A 21,337-nucleotide genomic window follows, 5' to 3' on the forward strand; every position below is an offset into this window, starting at 1 on the left:
CGCGCACTTCTGGGTGAGCTGTCCTATCCTGTTTCAGACTTTGCATCTCAAGGCAAAAGTTTTTCAACTACGTGTGTATCTGTTGAAATCCCAGGTTAGGATCTTGTATCGGGGTCTCATGAAACCTCATCGCAATCTCAAGGCCTCTGCCTAAGTTGTTAACCTTTGTTGTGATAGCGCATTCCTTAAATGTGGCATTACCGATGCTACAAACCATTTGCGGCGTTGTCCATCCTTCAAAGTCATGTTAGCTTCAGTCCCTGATCTAATTCCCAGGGGGTCTCACCTAGTAGCATCTTGATCTCCTTCAACCTAATGATCGACTATGCCTCTAACTTCAGCCTGCTAAATTCTCTGTTCAGCACAGTTTGGATGTCTACAATCCCCGTATTCAAATTGTCATTAGAATGATTAATATACCAGGTCAGCGTGCGATCCTGCAGAGCGATGACCAACATCGCTTTCTTTATATTTTCATCTGTGACCCCCTGCGCTTCCCATACAGATTTTATCATGAACCAAAACTAGTCCGAATCTTCATTTCCTACTCCCTTGAACACCAACAACTTTATCGCGCTCGCCATATTGAATCGCGGTGGTGGTGGAGGTGGTATGGGTGAAGATGGGGGTAAAGGCGGTGAAATTGGAAGTGGTGTGGGTGGGGGTGGTATGCGTAGAATCCTCTGCCTTATCAAATTGATTGCACTTCTTGGTGAGACCTTCGCGAGATCTTCTTCGTCCCCTCGCGGAGGTGAAATCAAGGGGCTAGTTTCTAGTTCTGCACTACCTTCGTTTCTGTAAATTCTTCCACTTCGTGTAGCCTCGAACATCAATGTATTCACATAATCCACTTTTCACACAATAGCATTTTAATCCAAGTGTTCAGAGACTTAACGTACTTACCTCGCGGTCCTTTGAGGAAGCATCATTCTGTCTCGCTATAGCTTACTGAAGTATATACTGCGAACTCAGTAATGAATCCCCCTATAATTCGATCGAGCCAGTGATCAATAGTGTGCACGATCTTATCCTCTGATGCTTCTAATTGGCGCACCAACTTTAGGGTCCACATAATAGGACTGTCGAGCTTGCACCTTCCTTAGCTATCTGCTAACTTCGTGATCCACTCATACAACTCAGTAGGGAAAGATGTGAATAAAATTTTGTGCATTTTTGTGTACAGGTAGCAGTCTAACCACTCCTCTTTTGATAGTCACGTATTCCTGTTCTCCTACACCGCAAACTCATGAATTCTCCTGTCCAAACAACCTTCAATTTCTTTCTTAGTTGGATTCCAATGATACAACATCAGACATCTCTATGTATATTCTGGTCCCTGCAACAAAACCATTTGTTGGCTTGTTAGGGTTTGACCCAGGTTTGGATTTAATTAGCCAAACAAATCCCTATACTACTAGCCCTTTCCGCAACAGTCTGGGGAGCGCAGACTAAGATCTCATCTGAAGCAGTATGGGTCGATGCTAGAACCAGGTTTCCGCACGCTTGAGATGTCTGAGGGGTTGTTTTAGTCCAACTGTGAATACCTTCGCTCAAGTTACTTCGCGCCCTTCTCTAGCCTGCAAGGCCTTCATGCCCTGTTATATTCGCCTTCGCATAGCCCTAACCCAGGTCTGTGGGGATTCACGCTGTTGGAGCAATGATCTACACTATTTCCCTAAGTCACATTGCGGATCTTACTTATCTTCTTATAACAGTTAGTTATCTTCACGTAAAAAGATACCTTATATTATATTTACCTACTCAACGCATTTATATAAGTTCGCGCAGTAAATAAACAGTAAACTTGCAATTCATATCCAATAATACAGGAAAAGATACACAGAAATATGGTAAAACTTCTCTTTATTAATGCTTTCAATGGTTACAGACTCGACCTGCCCTGCGCACTTAGCTGCAAGGGTTCGTGCACTCAGTTGCAGACTACTAGGCCTCTGCGCACTCAGCTGTAGAGCCTACTCCTACTCTACGACCCAAAGACACAACTCTACACTTCGACTCAATAGTCCATCGATTTCCCATTACACTTAGAGCCTCGCTCTATTTATACAATCCCATGCTCCGCAGACCATGGGTAGATCTCTCAAACTGACATTACATTACCAAATGACAGTGGACAACCCTTTGACTCATTGACCATCTTCGCGTTCCGTGCCCACAATTCGCAAAGTCTTTTCAATAGACTTAGTTAAAACTTGGGCTTTAAGCCCCAAAACTTGCCTTGGGGGAATCCCATGCCCAACAAGAAGATGGCCAAATTTTGTTCTGTTAAAGCTTTTTTTTCTTGGCTTGTAGGATGTCCAGCTGTGTTGTAAGAGTGCCCAGGATATCCATCTTAAAATCTTCCAGGAGGTTGCCGATATCCATCCGTGTTACACCTCCACTATGTGGTTTGCTTCCTCTACTTATTGGATCTTAGCTAGCCACTCCTGTACGTGTGCTTCCTCACGAACACCTGATACACAAACAAATAATTTCATCATACTCTTCCTGAGAAATATCCCCTTTTCCCATTAATTTTAGAGTTTCTACCCATTCCTCTTTCATTCCTTTAATCAATATAGATCTTAGGACTTATTTTGGTAGGGTAGTGTGTGGAGATCTCTGCAAATTATAATTAAATTATTCTACATATTCTTCTAGTGTTTCATTATATTTTGCAGTCATCTTGAAAATCACATCTTCCAGTTCCTTAGTTTTACAAAAGTCCTGATATCTTTTAAGGAAGGAGGCTTTCATTTCATCCCAAGAATTGATGGTTCGCCCACCTAGACCCATAAACCATCTTAAAGCTACCCCTTTCAGAATGGAAGGGAACAATTTCAATTTTGGGGGTCAATGGTATAGTCATACCCTCTACAGAGGACATCAAACTCAAATAGGAAAGCATCAAGGTCCTCTATGATCATCCCATGGAAGGTTGGGATGTTCTGCAGAGGAATAGCCTTCATAGGGGCATTGGCCACCTGGTCGAATATGGGGTACTCTAATGTCGAGGTTTGACCTTCAGGTGGTTGATCTACCATTTTATCAAAGATATTCCAATAATATTCAGGGATTTCAAGGGATGCTTCCATAATAAACACAGAGTTAGCAACCTGAGATAGCTTTACAGCACTCCCTAGGTCCGGAATCTCAGGAGATCCTTGTTCAGACAGTTGTCATTCTGCTTTATTAGCCCCACTAGTTTCTCCTTTTCCTTCTCGTAAGTTACATAATTTTCCCTCTTGTAGAGGATCAAAGTGTAGGCTTACTGTAGCTTGAAAACTCTACTCGGATCCTCCTACTTGGCTTTGAATCTTAGCATGAGCTGCAGATGGTGAGTCTGTTGCTTGAGAGATAGTAGTAGAACTTTTTCTAGGTATAGCCTGGAATCCTACTGATGCTTGAGACTCTGCTCTTCTGATGATTTCATCTATAAAGTTTGTTCTCCCAAGGTTCACCGATCCCTTGGGTTTTGTGGGTTTTGCTGGAGGATTCTGCTCTTTTTCTATCTTTTTATTTCTAGTCATTGATAAAACAAATTCCTATTTAACCTCTAATATTTTGTTGTAAAGCGAGCAAGTAAGCAAGCACTTTACTTGCTAGGTATGCAGGTTCTTACCTTTTGTTTTTAAAACCTAGTTCTCCTACAGCAAAGAAATAAAATCAATCACTTTAAACACTCTCCCCGGCAATGGCGCCAAAATGTTGCTCACTAAGATGTATTTTTACAGGCAATCTTAATCCCTACATTAGTTTGTCAACCCGAGGTAAGTCTTTCTATTTCAAGAGTGCCAACACAGTATGTGTAGTGAAGCTAAAGGTTATCCAATGATGAATCGTTGCAATCGTTAAAGGCTAACTCTTCAATTCAATTCACACAACTCTGCAAAGAACTATTTATGAAAGGAATGCTCACAACGCATTATGTAATTCCATACAACTTGTTCCGAAACCAATTGGAACTGAATGCAAATGAGAATTACACTAAGAATCATCCAAATAAGCTTGAGACGAATCACACTTAATCAAATAAAGCAACTACGATTATTGAACAACACTACCAATCTGTAACAACCCAAATCAATCTGCATTACTCAATTGAACAACAATCAACAATCGGTTAATTGAACAACAATCGGTAAGTGAACAACAACATCGATAAAGGATTCCTAAATGGTAAACATTCTATATTGCAATCCATAGAAGTTAATTGGTCTTGTCTCTCAAGATCTATGATAACATCTATTCAATTGAAAAACAATCAAACACACATTCACTCATTCTAATCAAGGTGCTACTTAAGTATATCTCACAACTTCAATATAAATATAAGTGAACAGAAGTATAAATCAATATCATAAATCTTCAAGATAATTGAAATAACTAAACATGAAATCAATCGCAAAGACTGAATGTAAAACTATAACACAAAGGAGCAGTGGAACTTCTTGTTACTAGGCCCAGAGTCGCCAGAAACCTCCACTTAATAAAAACTCAGAGTACGGAAATGTATCAAACGCAACCTTCTTTCATTAACTTCAAAGTAACAGCTGGCAGAGTCACTGAATTAACAGTGTTTTTGCTTCAAAAAGAATAATTACACATTAAAAGTATAAACTTGTATCTAGTTGCCTTTCGTCCCTATATAACATAAAAGAGAAACTTGGATAGAAGCGAATCCTCAGGATCAGGAGATCCTAAGGATTTCGCAATATAAAATTTGATCATATGATAAAACAAGAGAATTCAAATTTATCTTCCACTTCTTTGTCTGCCCCAGACGTTGTGGCTATTCCCCTTTATGGCCTCCTGTTGTCCTGCCAATTGAACAGCTTTTTCCCAATCACATCTCTACATACAAAGATAGCAAAGAATCAGTTTTTCGTACTAAATTTGCCTATTCTATCACCAAATAGTTTCTTCCAACTTTAACTGATATTTTCCTCATTTTATTCTTTAAACGAAGATAATCTTATAAGGATAAATGATAAATGAAGCATTAAATGAAGAGAAATCATACATTTTTCCTGTCCCAATACACAAAATGAATTTGGTAAACAAACACATGAATAATAGTTATAAGTTGATTTCTAATAATATGATGTGGTGTAATATATATAATGAGATTTTCAAAAAATCACATAAATAATAAGTTAAAGAAGACCAATAAATAATAATGATAAGTTAAAGAATTTTCATAAATTATAAAAGTATAATTTATATTTTAATATATTTCAAATATAAATTACATTATATGTAAAGTATAAAATATATTTAATATTATTTTTTAAATGAAAGGATTAGGATCTATATATTAATATCAAGTTAGTTTTAAGGCTAGTTCCTTACAATATGATAATATGAGTTGAATATTTGTAACTACCTCATTCCATATTTACTTGTTTTTACAAGCTCTCCAGGGTAAACATGAGTTGAGAATTACTATGACATGACCCAACATCCAAGTTATAGTGATGAAAGTGGGGTCTACCAATCAAAAGCATACTGACACCTCCTAGGAGCATCACATCACCTAGATACTAGACAACATATGTTGATGAGTTTGCCTTGGGATGGAACTTTCTTTTTCCCAGACCTTACACCTAGTCACACACATGGAAAGTTGCGCATGTAGTTGGAAGGCTTCATTCGCATGCACAAGCCTTCCTCCATGTGGTTTCGGTTGAAATCTCTCAGTTCAAAGGGTGCATCTAGCACTCATATCCAGATTTTTAGGGCTATCTACATACCATCTACCCAGAACAACCCAAAACTCTCTAGAACTTGCCCTAAGATGATAATAATTTTGAATGATAAGTAATAAGGCTATATCTTGCTTAGAAATATCCAAACACATGATAAACATTTGGGGAAGGGTTGGGAATAAATCTAATTGGGACAAAGTCCTCAGTCTCTTTTGTATCAATGTTGATGACTGAGCAGATCTCATGTTCTATTCCATTGGCTCCTATGTTCACTGCAGTCTCTATTATTTCTTATGAGCCCTCAATTGCTTCTGATGATTTAGAACCATGTTCATGTTATATCCTAAGGTCCAATGCACCTTTTGTGTCTCTCCCCAACCTTGTTGGGGATTGGCTTTATCCTCTTATCCCCGATTGGAAGCCAAAGGGCAGGGTAGAAAATATAACTTCAAAAGCCTAGATTAAGGCTCATTGTGATGTGGCCTCTAGGAAGTAATTGTACATCAACTAGGTGCTTAGAGCATCAAAAGCATCAGGGAGGTGTTCCCTTATGATTTCTTTATCCCTCAATTGCATATAGGTCATCTAAAAAACTAGCCTTATGTCAGCTTGTCAATTCCAATCACCGAGATATCTTGCTCATTCAAGAAACTTTTGGTGAGAGAGAGAATATTTCTAGACTACCTGAATCCTTGTTATCAGGATGCCTTGTTCTAAGTTCAAATGCCCATGGGAGGTCGAGTGGAATCTTCATCATATTAATTTTATTAGTTCATGGGGAATGGACTTTGTTATGGTATAAAATTCTTCTCAATGGATTTTGGGATGGAGTTAATGATCTTGAATTTCTATGGCCCATATTAGGAGAGGATCCCCTTTTGGGAAGGCTTTTTTAGGAATATGATTTTAGACTATGACAACCTCATTCTAGGAGGGGATTTTAATTTCTTGATTGGAGTGGTTGAGGTTTGGGGCCCCCATGCAAAACTAAACCATCTTTCGAAATTATTTTTCCATCTCATCTCATACCAAAAATTATCAGATGTAGAATTGATCAAGATCAATCAAACCTAGAGGAATAAGTGAGTTGGTGAGGCTAAGGTTGCTAAAAGGTTGGATCAATTTTTAATTTTCGAGGGTCTTGTATAAGGCAAAAATATGGTTCGACAAGGGATTGCTATACAAGGCGAATCAGAACACTATCCCATCCTACTAGAGATTAGAGCGAATGGCAGGTAACCTAGTAATCCATTCAAGTTCAACTCAATTTGGCTAAATCATGAAGAATTCCTTAATATAATTTGCACAAATTGGACTCCTTTTGACCCATCTTCGGAATTATCAAATACCTCTCATTTTTCTTGGAATTTAACTATTTTTAAAGAGGCCACTACTGAATGGGTAACACTTAAGTGGTTCAAGGACAAACATAATCTAAGAAAGGTGGAAGTGGAACTTTCTTCTCTCATTGACATAGAGGAAGGGGGGTTTCTTTTATAGGAGTTTGAATCCAAGCTCATAGACCTAAAATTAAAGAAGAGGAAATTGCAAGAGGAAAAGGAAGTGCTTTGGAGCTTCAAAATCATAGCAATTTGGATAGTAAGTGGTGATGAAAACATAAAATTCCTTCAGGATTATGAAAAATTAAGGTAAGTTGAAAATAACATTTGGAACTTGGAGGACCAAAATGATGTTCATGTCTCTTCCTTTGATGATCTGGCTAGCATGGAGAAGAATGACTTTATCTCTCTCTACCATGTTGAAGCAGGGACCTTGATCGCTGAAATTGTCCTAATTTCCCAACTATTTCCAATGTTTGTGGATGAAGAGGGCAACCCTCTCTTAAGGGAGGAAGTCTCGAAATAGGAGATGAACTAGGTTTTACATAACCTCCATAAGGATAAAATTATTGGATCAGATGAGTGGTTTGTTTATGTAATGGAACTGAAAATAGAAATGCTTCTCTTTATTAATCAAACCCTTGAGATAGGGAAACACCATACAATCACTCCTTAAGGAAGGAGAAAACTCCACAAGCCCTATGCTTATCCATACAATATTCCTTGACCTTCATCAATGGGGAGTCTCTAGCCTCTATATAGGCTTCATACATACAATACCATGGGTCATTACCATGGGTACCTCAATACGATATATCTAATACCATGGGATTATCACATTATTGCTAGCTACTTGTGGTCCCTTACATGATGCAGGTTAACCACTTTATTTATTAACTATGGCCCATCCCATTATTACATTATTCCCTTGGGTACCTCCCTCTGTACCCCATACTATCCCCCTAGTGATACTACATTCCACCCCCCTTAAACATGTTTCATCCCCAAAACATAAGAAGAACGCAAATAATAAGATCTACTCAAAAGAGTAGTCCACTGGTACCACGCACATGCATCTAGCCATCCAAGAGAAAGGTGAACCCTCGATCTGACTGGTGCCTTGCTCACTTGAGATGGAAGTTGACCCTAGCGGCTCCTCTGTGTTGATCTGTTGTGGGTGGATCTTCGTCCTTCTCTATCTGTCATGCGGGGGTTTTTGTCCTTATGGCTATTTTTTTTCCATCGTTTTGGTTGTTTTCTTGCAGGGTGATGTGGGTGGTGATACGCTGAAGTTTTAACCAACGATGTATTTTTCTTTAATTCACCACCTAATGGATTCTGATTGGTATCTGGTATATGTTGTGATGCCTGCTGTTGTTTCTTATATTCTAATATTACTTCAACCATGGATTCCTCATCTGATGTATCAATACCTATAACATTTTCTGCTTCCGCCTCCTTGGACTCTACATGTTTATTGATGGAAATATCATGTGATGTAAATTTCTTCTTTTTATACAAGAGCTTCAAGAATTTCTTCTTCAAATTAATATTGATAGTACCAATAGGTTCCATCCAAGGGTATCCCAAAACAACATCCACATTAGCCATATATGAAGCATAAAAATCAGAATTCAATACATATTTATCCATAGAAATCTTCAAATCTTTATAAACTTGAACATCCTCATTATCAACCTGTGTGTTTTCCATGTGCTTTGCTGGAACTTGCAATTTTTTTGCAAATTAACATTTATAAGTTTTTCTTACAACTAGAATTTATAGACAGAATGATCTTCTCCTTCTGAATACATCCATGAACCTGTAACAAGGAGATACCTGTAGAAAATAACCCCACATGTTTCTCATTATCTTGTTTTCCAACATGAGACCATTTGTCTAAAAGGAGTTTTTCAAATTCTTCATCTGAAAGTTTGTACTTCTTGCTGTCAAGTGAGCTCCACCATATGGCAGCCTCATCTGTCAAACCCATCCATACGCAACCTTTACAATGTTTTTTCCATAATGACTTGTCTTTTTATGAATTCTTCAATAATAGGATCATTATCGTTCCCTGTAAAAAAAATATTGCTAGAAGTCATGAAGAGGGTTTTGAAAAAAAATCACATACTTGACAAAAATTTAAAATGGCCACAATTCTGTCAATATTTATTAGAATCTCAATTATGACCTGTTTTGGAAATGGAATGACCATTCTGCATCTTCCCATGTGATAGAAATCTCAATCTAGGCACTCTGCAATTTTAGATTTGCGCTACAAATTTCCCACTGTCACAAATATTTCTAGAAAAAAATAAAAAATAAAAAATAAAATAAAATAAAAAGTTGATTTTAAATCAGCGATATCTCCCTCATCCGGACTCTGATTCGACTGACTTTTCTTTTGAAATTTGGTAATTTTTCAATATAATCTTAGATATGCAATTATTTTCTCAAAATTCCCCATAAAAATGACAAAAATTAACTATAGATCCACCGTCCATGAATTTTCGTCAAAAATATTGTGCAACACAGCTGATTTTTAAATCAGCGATATCTCCCTCATGAGGACTCTAATTCAACCAATTATTTTTTTAATTTAGGTACTCTTTTGCAAAGAATCCAAATTTCCAATTTTTTTCTACAAATTTTTCACCAAAATTTTCATATCTGATCTACAAACTCGCCACCCCAAAAATTTCCTGCAAAATTTTATATATATATATATATATATATATATATATATATATATATATATATATATATATATATATATATATATATCTCACTTGCCCAAGAAAGTGCTATGATGCCACTTGTAATGGATCTAAAATTATAAATGCTTCTATTTATTAATCAAACCCTTGAGGTAGGGCAACACCATACAATCACTCCTTAAGGAAGGAGAACACTCTGCAAGCCATATGCTTGTCCATACAATTTTCCTTGACATCTCTCCATGGGGAGTCTCTAGCCTCTATATAGGCCTCATACATACAATACCATGGATCATTACCATGGGTATCTCAATACCATATATCTAATACCATGGGATTATCACATTATTTCTAACTGCTTGTGGTCCCTTACATGATGTAGGTTAACCACTTTATTTATTAACTATGACACATCCCATTATTACATTATTCCCTTGGGTACACCCCTCTAAACCCCATATTATCCCCCCTAGGTATACTACATTACCATGGGTATCTCAATACCATATATCTAATACCATGGGCTTATCACATTATTGCTAACTACTTGTAGTCCCTTACATGACGTGGGTTAACCACTTTATTTATTAACTATGGCCCATCCCATTGTTACATTATTTCTTTGGGTACCTCCCTTTGTACCCCATACTACCCCCCTAGGTATACTACAATTTAATTCTCTCTTGGTCTTTATGATCTAGTTGGAGGAGACCTTTTGAGGGTGGTGGAGGAATCAAGGGTATCTAGTAAAATTATTCCTTCCTTCAATGCAACCTTTATAGCCCTTATTCCTAAGGTTGACAACCCAAGAACCTTTTATGATTTTAGATTCCACTATGAAATTTCATATATGAAGTGACCACCCAGGTGATACCACGACAAGCCAAACCCATTTTGTCCAAGCCTATGTCTAGGGAGAAATTTGGCTTTATGGAAGGAAGGCAAATTCTTGAGGCTATAAGTGTGGCTCAGGAAGGGTTGCATAGCTCAAAGATGTGAAGGCATAAAGGAGTGGTTGTGAAGATTGATTTGTCAAATCCTATGATCGGGTTAGTTGGGTTTATCTTTGTCTCTTTCTTACCCACTTGGGGTTTGAGGTCTCTTTTATTTGCTAAATTATGGCTCATCTCACGTTGGCCTCCTTCACAGTGTTAATTAATGGCTCATATTCAGGATTCTTTCATGCCTAGAGGGGTTTGAGGCAAGGGTATCCCTTATTTCCCTCCTCTTCCTTCTGGTGGTGTAAGGACTAAGTCACATTGCTGATAGATGTTAAAAGAAGGGGAGAATTCAAATCAATTGAGGTTATTGAAGATCTTCCAATCACTCACTTGTTGTTTTTAGATAATATATGGGTTTTTTGTGGCAGTTCATGGCAATACCTTAGGTTCTTAAAATTTTTGTTGGATTTGTTTGGTCGAGCAACCGGTGTGCAAATAAATAGGGAAAAATCATCCTTATCTCCTCATTCTCTCAAAGAAGATGTTGTTATAAATTTAAAAAATCTTATTCCATTTACTATATCTACTTTTAATGATGGTTTAAGGTAATTTTGGGATTTCATCTAAAGCCTAATTCTTATTGAAAGAGAGACAGTAATTGTTTATAGCTAAGTTGACAAAAAGGCTAAACTCATGGAGCTTGAAATGGATTTTCAAAGTGGGTAGGTTGGTACTCATTAAATATATTTTGGAGGCAATTCCAATCTACTGGATGTCTCCCTCATGGATTCCCAAAAGGGTACTGAAGAAACTACGGAAGAAATGCTTGAGGTTCTTATGAGTAGGATCAAAATATTAGTATATGGTACTTTGGGTTAAATTGGAAAAAGTTGCCATCCCAAAGGCATGGGGTGGATGGGGACTGAAAAACTTCCTCTTTTTGCTAAGGCTTTCACAACCAAAGTTGGTTGGTGACTTCTCTCCATAAGAAACCTCTGGACAATTGTGGTTCTTAAAAAATATATCCATCCTAACTCTTTGGTGGGTTGGATCATAAATCCAATAAGCCTAGTGCATGCATCTTTGTAAATTGGAAAGTGGCAATTGAATCATTTCTGGTAATTGAATTCAGATTTGCTTGGAAAGTGCGGGGTGGTATTTATGCATGTTAAAATCAGAAAGGATCCTTGGTTCAGTGTTTGGAAAGGATTTCGACTTCCACGAGAGTTAGTTCTTTCTTCAAACATCAAGGGGTTCATTACACTTAACCAAGTCTCGAACCTGTTATCCTCTACAATGTCCCAAGCTGAGGAAGAGATCGAAAGAGATAACCTCGAACCACTTTCAGTTTAGTAGCTATCCCTACTAAACCAGAGAGGGATCTCTCTAAGGATTTCTGAATGAGTAACTGGAAAAGAAATGGATTTTCGGCTAGATGTATAAGTTCTATTTGAATGTTTGGAATTTTAGGGTTTTTAGTTTGCTGGACCAAGGAATGAGAGCAACTAATTAGGTCAAGGTATCAAGTTTGCAGAAGTAGGCATGAAGAGGAGCTATATAACAATGTGTTGTGGTGAACTTAAGATTTAGTCAATGCAATATAGGTCTGAATGTTTAGGAAATCATAATGAGCATGTATTAGCATGAATTCACTAATCTAGAAGAAAATATACATAAACATAATTTTCCACATAAACAGATCTTTGAATCTAAGAATTCTGCCTATATGACTGTAAGGAAAACCATAAGAATAAAGAAAATAATGTTAGGAGAGATGAATTCATCAATAAGAAATTGATATGAAAGAAAACCAAGACCACAGAGTCACTGAACAAGTATTCCTGAAAAATAGTTGCAACTTCTCCTTGATTAATTGTATGAAAACATAAGGTACAAGTCTCTCCACAAAATTCCAACCCCTCTCTCTAAATGAGAAATGATACATATAGAATCAATCAAACAAATTCCCCACCTTCAGGAGCCGAATTCCTAAGTGGTGGAACTGTTTCCAAGTTCTCTCAACCAACAAGTTAGAGCGAGAAGGTCAAACACAAACTCCTCTTAGACTTTGTTTTGAGTTATGCTTCCTTTATGAGGCCTAATTAACCATAAAAAAAAGCTATCATGCCTATTTATTCATTATTATATCATATAAACCTCAAACTACTGAGTTTACATCATGATTTTAACTTTGACCAAGTCAAACTAAAAACCTGAGAAATTACACAGTGAAAGTTTTTAAATAAAAACTCAGAATTTGTAGAAGCGCAGTGCCAACTTTGAGGCCACTTTTAGGTGTCTTCTTGAGATCACATTTCATATCTAAGAGAATGGTCAACTAGTTTTACCTGTCTAGTTTCCATAACACCTTGAATTTTTGAAAATGACACATGGGAGCACCTTCCAAAATTTATTCTCCCAAGGTGTCTCCAAAAGCGCAGTGCCTGTCAAAATGAGTGGCAGAATGATGATTTTTGACCCCCTTTTCTCCCTTTTATCAAAATTTGAGCCCTGTTTGAGAAATCTAATGAAATGGGTTTTGAGAGGAGGTCATCAACTTTCTAAAAATGTAAGCCACTTGTCATTTGGAGCCCTGAGGAAAAAGCACAGCGCCTGACTAGCCGAATTTCTAAAATTTGCACCAAAATTCTCAAAAAACCAAAAATGCTTATAAAACCTCCAAAATTGGTCATGAAGTGAAAAATGAGGTGTGTCATGCTCTCATAAATGCTTCAGAAAGCATATCCAAGTTATCCCTCTCATTTTTGTCCTTTAGGGTTTCCTTTAGCTTGTTTTTCAATTGTTTGAGCTTGATGTTGCAAATCATGTTTCTAGTCTGATAATGATGGGCCATGTGCCTCAATAGTTGGTTGTCCTTGTTGGATTTTTCAAGAAGATGTTCAAAGTTGCCATTGACCTTACTTATCCAATACTCTCTATCTTCATTGATCTCCAAGGAAATTCTGTCTTCCATGTCTAAATTTTCATCTAGCAGGTTATGTTCTTTCTCTTCCTTCAATGCCATTTTGAGTCCCTTGGTTCTTGGCTTCTTCTTTCCTACTTTTTTTTAATTTTCATCATGTTCACCAAGTTCCAACACTGCTTTACCTTTTCCTCCTTGCTGCAGCATTTTATATTTCTCTTTTTCCATGCTGAGTTGTTTGGCCTTAATTTGGTTGTTTTCTTGCTCAAGGAAGGAAATGATGAATCTTTCCCTTGCCATATTGTCCATGAGTTCTTTGATTTGAGTATCCTTATCTTTGATAATCTGTTGCAGGTTTGAAGGTTCATCTGCTACCTCTAAGTCAACTAATTCAAAATCATGTTTAATTTTCTCTTCATCCTGTACATGTGATCCCTATTTTGCTGATGTAGAAGGCTTGGCCCTTTTCTCAAGTTGAGAAGTAAACACAAGCCCTTTTCCTCTCAGATATATTTTGGTCACCTCAGGTTTAGGTGCCTTTGGAACCTCCATTAACTTGCTTGATCATCCTACCTCCACCTTTTGTGTTGATGTATCTGGATGATGACCTAAGGAAGTAGTTTCATGCCACTACAAAGTTGTTTCTATGAAAGAATCCCATGTCGTGTTCCTTTCTGCTAACTGATGGAGAACTACAATCTTTATTAAGTTGTGATGAAAAATACTACGGTGATGCTCTTTGCCTTTCATTTGTATGTTCTCAGACATTTTGACAAGGCTTCTACATAAATAATTACACATGTTGAGAGGTTTTGGAGCTGTGAAATGCATTAACAAATTAATGTGGTACCCATACAATATAGAAAATCTTCCCTCACAAGTGAAAAACTTCATTACAACCTTCATCAATGGTGCATACTTTTCCAACAGGTACCTGAATGGGATGATATGTGAATGGGCCTCTCTGTAGGGTGATTCAAGAAAGGTCAGTAGTGTTCAAGGTCTAAGCTCATGTCTTTGAACTAGTACTCCCCATGATCAATGTGGTAAGAGAGATGGTAGCTAATGAAAATTTGAATTCAATCCCTGCTATGATGGCCCTTTCCCTTTCATATTGGTGGCAATCCAATCAATTAACTACTCATGGAAACCCACTTCACCTACCTTTTGACAAAACCTTAGACATCTGACATTTTCAAAGAACTTCTTGATGAATGGTGAGGAGTTGATTTCATTGTAGTTGGTAGGCTCATATCTCAGGATTCTCCTTCCTTTATGATGTTTTCTCCTTTCTGATGGTGAAGAATCTCCCTCCATTTTGATAATAACCCTAGATAACAGAAAAATGGAAAAACAGTTAGGAATGAGTGAAATGATGAAATGAGGGAGTTAGGGAAGGGAAATGATGATAAGGGAATTTTGGGAGATGGATAGGAGTTGTAGGATAAACTTAGGAAGTTTGAATGGAGTGAAATGAGAGAGAGAGATGAGTAGGAGAATTTAAAAATAGTCCTCCTAGGAAATTGTCCAAAATGATAGGTATGAGCTAGGGTTTGTGCAAAGGTAAGGTAAAATGTAGGTAAATGAGTTGATTAGTGAATGATAGTGTGATTTATACATGTACAGAGGTATGATATGACAAATTTAAAAGTTTGTAATGTCATAACTAACAAAACCCATCATTTGTACTAGCCTTGCAGCATGAAATTTCACATAAACCCTAGATGAAGAAAACTCACATTTGCACTTACTTTTCCAATGGAAAAAGGTGAGTTAGATTATGATACTTACTTGTTGATCAGTGTAAAAGAACAAAAAGAAGGAATGCAAGCTTAAATTTGAAGTTTGGGTGAGTTTTGGCAATTTTGGTGCTAATCTATCACAAGAGCAGCACCATTGGCAGAAGCACAAAACAATTTATGGAAGTGAAGTGTCACCTCCAGAAGCACAGGGCAGTTCACAGAAGCGTAGCACCGAGAGATTTTGCTAATTTTAGCTAGAAAACCCGTCCTTTTTTCACCAAAGGAGGGGAGATCTTGATGAACAAAGGAGGTAAGGATGCAAATGAACATGTTTGGGACTTTTTGGCTTTTATAGGCACAGTAAGATCTTCTTTTGAATAAAAATGGGCCCCACATACCTTTCAAAAACATGACTTTCACCTTTTTAAACTTGGCCACTTTGGAGACTTGAAATCTGAACTTCTCTTTTTCTGTTTGGATAGTGAAACTTCTTCCTTTTGGAACCTTGAGATTGTAACCATGAAACACTTATGAAATTTCATAAAAACTTATTTCAAAGAGCTGCTTATCACAACTCATCCTATCCTGGATTTTACGCATGAAATGAAGCTGGACCTTGAAACCCTAATGACCTAATGAAGACATCGGATTGAGTGAAATGGTAATGATGATGACTGATATGATGAAGACATTCTCTTTATTATGATTCACTTATTTGAGTGATGTAAGCGACTGACATGTGAGATTTTTTAAGAGAATAGAGACATTCCTAGATAACTAACTAGTGACCAAATTTTACTCTGAAAACCTAGTGACATGATAAAATTTGACCTTGAGACCCCTAATAAACTTGGTAAAAGCATATTTGATCACTGGTGACAGGCATACAAGACTGACACTAACAAGACCCACCCTATACAAATATCTAGCAACAAGGTTGGGCCTTGGTGAGTTGAAGTTCTCTCATATCAGGCTGACAGAAAATAAGGATGAACTTCATTGGAACTTTTCTCCCTTTGGGGATTTTACTCCCAAATTAAGATATCTACACCTGATCATTAATAGGGTTGGCAGAAAACAGATCTAGTGGTGGAAATACCTTTGGAAACTCATGAGTCTAGCAAAAGCTCATCTCCTTATGTGGTTCCTAATGAGGAACAAAGTCCCTACTTAAGATAATATTAGGAAGAGGACACTGGAAGGGCCCGATTGGTGTACCCTATGCAATAATTAGGATGAATATGTGGTACACCTATTTGTATAGTGTTCCTTCTTGAAAGGGGTATGGAATGAAATGCACAATCAGTTAGGCTTGAGAAGACAGTGGTAGGAGCACTACTTTACTATTGTTTGGCAGCCTTGGGCACAAGACAATAGTATCAAAGCATATGGTTCAGTCACCCTCCTTATCTGTTAGGGACTATGATAGCAAGGAACAATGTTATCTCTCAGGAAAACACCACAACTATGGATGGAATTGCAACTAAGGTGATGGATATCTTCTCTTTGTTACAGCATTCAGTTAAACCTCAAGGTTTTCCAATTTCAAAGGTAGAATTCATTAGCTTCTCTCAACCCTAATCCTTTCTTGATGGGGCGTGCCAGGTCCCTAGTAGCACTTGTGGGGGTGGGTTTATCCTCTATCTCTCACAACACCATTATTTTACTCTGTCTATGGGTTTGGGATTAGGTACAAAAAACTATGCAGAGCTCAGGTTTTTTAAAGGATTCAAATATTATTCCTATGTATAGTATTATATGCCACTATTCTAGTTTGAAAAGTCATACATATAAGATGTAGGCAAATATTTAATAAAAAAACATGTAATTTACTATTAAAATTGATAAAAATTTGATGAATATCATCCATTTAATCATATACATGTAAAGTGATTTTTTCACCAAAACAGTGAATATTTTTTTCAGAAAATTTCCACAAGATAACTAATTAGCGAAATTTCACCCCTAAAATTTTCTTTAGCAAAGTTGATGGCTTTGAAGCTTCTTATGCTTTTGTCTAGTGAATGGGGATCTATATAACAAGGATTTAGATCTACACAGATTTTTGGGGACTTTATGAATGTTACCAACTAGTTCAATGGAACTAAAAGATGCTTAAATTTACATTTGTTGGTGTTTGTGGAAGATATTTTGTGAATCAATCTTTCATATGATGTATGCTTGTGTTGCCATGTATTCAGGAACATGAGCATGCAAGCATATTCATTATCTAAGGAGGGTCATCCAATGGATTAAGGGAAATGGCTCATAAAAGAAAACATAGATGGAAATCAATTTGAATTCTATCACAGGCCCTTCATGGAAGGGGGTTTAGCACACCCCATCTTGCACCCATAACATATTGTTTTGATGTTAATTTTTGTATGTAAATACAAATCCAATTTTGAACTTTCATGAAAAGATTATCAAATTTCCTTTTCTGATTTATGTATTTGAATGAAAAAATGTCCTGACTTTAAGAAACAATCATATATTAATACAGATAGATATTAAATCTCTTTCAAAGAGATCCATACACTATTATAACAACAACGCATTTGATTGTGTCTACACAATATAATTTACATCTTATTAATTATTTAAGAGAAAAAAATCTAAATAAATTTTAAAAATTGTTTATTAAATTTATAATTTAAAAATAATTCAATTTAATATAAAATTAATTTATTTAAAAAAAATATTATAATAAAAACATTCACCATAATTGATGATGATGATGATGATGATGATGATGATGATGATGATGATGATGATGATGATGATGATGATGATGATGATGATGATGGTTAACGTCCACTGAGACCAAACAATGGCCTACCAGACCTAAAGAAACAAATTATTTATTTTGATTTAAGATTTTATTCCTATGCTCAAAAAGCTTGGAGAGAAGCCTCCCGAGCTCACTATAATTTTGACATTGTAAAAAGCTAGGAAGGTCAGTATTGAAACAAATATTGTGAAACTGAGATCTAATGTGGTTGTACGCGGGGCACTCTAAGAGGAAGTGGTTTTCATCCTCGATGTTCCTATTCTCACATAGATGGCAGATCCTTTCCATCCATGGCATTTTAGGAACTTCCCAATGACCTGTTTCACTATGGAGCTCATGAGAATTCGTTCTAATCTTTGCTATATTAATTTTCTTCTTTGAGCTAGTTAAAATAGAGAGATACTTTTGATCTTATAGGGTGGGGTTGATGACCTTCTTATAATAACTTAATTTTCTTTTAGCCGCTAAATCTTTCTCACACCACATTTTTTCTTTGAACTTAAAAGTAACAATATCTTTAATGTTATTTATGTTTTGCAATGCATCATTTTTGTTGATCTCTCAATAGTTTAACCAGACCCTTGTGCCTTTATGCCACCCTCAATTGAGCCTTAGGCGGTTTTGGCTAGAATTTAAAGCTAGCTTAGGAAGTCTATGACAAGCTCACTCAACCTATAACAACGTTGATATTATGTCACTGTCTAATGACCCACCATACTTCTAGCGTAATAGTCACGTTATGACATCCCCACGCCACTTCACATGTCAACCATAATACCATGCTCACTCAAACTATAGTAACGTTGATGTTAGGTCACCACGAAATAAACCCCACCATACTTTTAGCGTAACAGTCACGGTATGACATCGACACAAAACTAGTGGGATTGAGGTTATGCCACCCACAAAGTAGCCACAACATACAGATCAGATTGCCGTTGTGGTTATCACTGTTAATAAATAGGGTTTATATAAATAGCGTTTTTTGTAAGTGAGATTTTTGAAAAGTTTTCTAGTTTATTTTATTATTTAATTTGTTTAAAATTTGGCAGGGATTTATTGAAATCTCAAGTTTGAAAGTTGAAATCTTCACAATTTAAGTGTTCAGGGTTTAATACAGAGCTTCATTGAAATCACAAGTTTAAGGATGAATTTTTCACAATTTACATGTCTAGGGTTTTTAGGGAGGAATCCATATATGTAGTCAAAAAACCAGTTTAAATAACACAAATCAATATTTCACCACAAATTTGTTTGACTAATCGTAACCATAAATCGACTAGAAACTCTAAAAATTCTTTCATATAAACAACTCCGTAATAAATTATTGTTAATTTTGATTAAATAACATACCCTTTTATTTTAAAAATTATTTAAATTATGTAATTTGCAAATTAAAACACCTAACTTATAATTCAATCAAAACTATACTTATCAAATAAAGAAATTATAATAATTAAACTACATTTATTAATTATAGCTACAGATAACTATAATTAAACAGCATTTATTAATTATAGCTACAGATAACTATACTAATAAATTAAGTTAATGAAGTAGTTGGTAACAATGGCCCCATCCTTCAATTAGGTGGTCTTATTCTCTCAAAGCAGGGTGCTATATGAGGAACAGAACTAGTGAGATTTCAATAGTTAGACGGCAAAATGGAAGCATCAGAAAAGCGCAGGAAGCAGAGGATGGTGCGAGCTCTCTATAAATTTATCGGAGCTCTGTCTCCCATCCCCTACCTGGCCAGAGCTCGAGATTTCTATGTCCACGGCATGACCCAGTTTGGGGAGAGATCGCACAACCTTGGCGTAGTGGGGGCAACTGGGGTGACCATGACTCTCCCAAGGAGCTTCAGTTTGAACTCTTCTTCTTTCAGGGACAACGACCACGATTACAGAGAGCTCATCAGAGCGGCGTCGCAGCGGGGGCGAGCAACGCCAATAAAAATAACGAAGTTGTCTGATCATCAGCCATTCAACCGGAGTCTCAGCGCTTCCACTGAGAAACGTAATCGGCAACAGATAATTAGTGTGGGCAGAATTGATGAAGAGAGCCCCTCTGATTTCTCTGGTTCTTTAAAACAGACTCTGGACGAAGATCTTCGGTTTCCAAGGAGCCGAAGCTGTAGTTCTGTGAAGAACTAATGTGGAGAAAAATAGAAAGGTTGTTGTGCAGGGACTTTACTATTTCATGTATTTTATTGATGTGGGTCTGTGTTTCATTGTCATTTATGTATAAGATAGCATTTAGGTTAATCCTAGTAATCACTTAAACGAGAGTCTATCACTTATTTATTTAAATTAATGTAATTGGTTGGTTAGTTTGTACTTACATCAATCATTTTGAAATCTTAATTTATCAATGGTTTTTATTATTTTTTTACTATAAGGTTGAAATTTATGATCAAATAAAATTATCTTATATTTAAATGTTTAAATTTTTGGTATAGATTTCAAAATTTTAAATATGAATTTCAAACTCATGAAGACATGTAACCACATGAACTACTATGCTGTAAGATTTTCATGGTATATTTAAATTATGTGAATATTATTCAAGAATTAGTATAGAGGTTTGAGTACGAGAGGGGTTAAGTTCAAAAGGAAGGAGGAAAGGGAGTCTACATCGAAATAAATGATATAATTGAATGTATGTGGTAGTTGGAGAGGAAGTTTATCTCAAATAATTATCAGGACATAAAGATTGACTGTAAAATCGCTAGAGAATGTATGAGACTTCATTTTCATGGAAATTTGAACTTCATCTATTCATATTTTTTCTTTTATCATTCTAATTAAAATTGGCCATTCACTCACAATTTCTCATTATCCTTATCACTCTCATCATTGGAACCACAATTTCTCATACTCATACCAATTTAGCAAATATATCTATAACCATGCAAGAGGTAGCACTTTAATCCTCACAAAATTAACTATGAAATTAGTACAACCATATCTTTAAAAAAATAAGAATACAAGCATCTAAACTCTATACATTGAAAAGACTCAAGAAGGAATAATAAAAAGAAAGTCATATTAAAGACCAACCTAAGAAATGGCATATACAAGTGCCCATCATCCTTTCCCATGAATGAAAAAAAACTAGTCATTATCCCACCTATTTTATAATAATGAAATAAATCCATGGTTTTAATATCTTTTCT

At 36.2% G+C, this 21,337-nt stretch overlaps 1 protein-coding gene across 1 annotated transcript; it reads left to right on the top strand.

The window, feature by feature from the left end:
* The first annotated feature begins 19,791 nt into the window (after positions 1–19,791).
* LOC149244358 (uncharacterized) lies at positions 19,792–20,545 on the top strand. The gene has a single exon (XM_089367978.1). The coding sequence runs from the start codon at positions 19,827–19,829 to the stop codon at positions 20,313–20,315; it is 489 nt and encodes a 162-aa protein (XP_089224104.1). The 5' UTR covers positions 19,792–19,826; the 3' UTR covers positions 20,316–20,545.
* Positions 20,546–21,337: the final 792 nt, after the last annotated feature.

Source organism: Pinus tabuliformis, chromosome 8 (assembly GCF_031772625.1).
Source record: "Pinus tabuliformis cultivar Carrire ecotype Pingquan chromosome 8, CPIR1, whole genome shotgun sequence".
NCBI lineage: Eukaryota > Viridiplantae > Streptophyta > Pinopsida > Pinales > Pinaceae > Pinus > Pinus tabuliformis.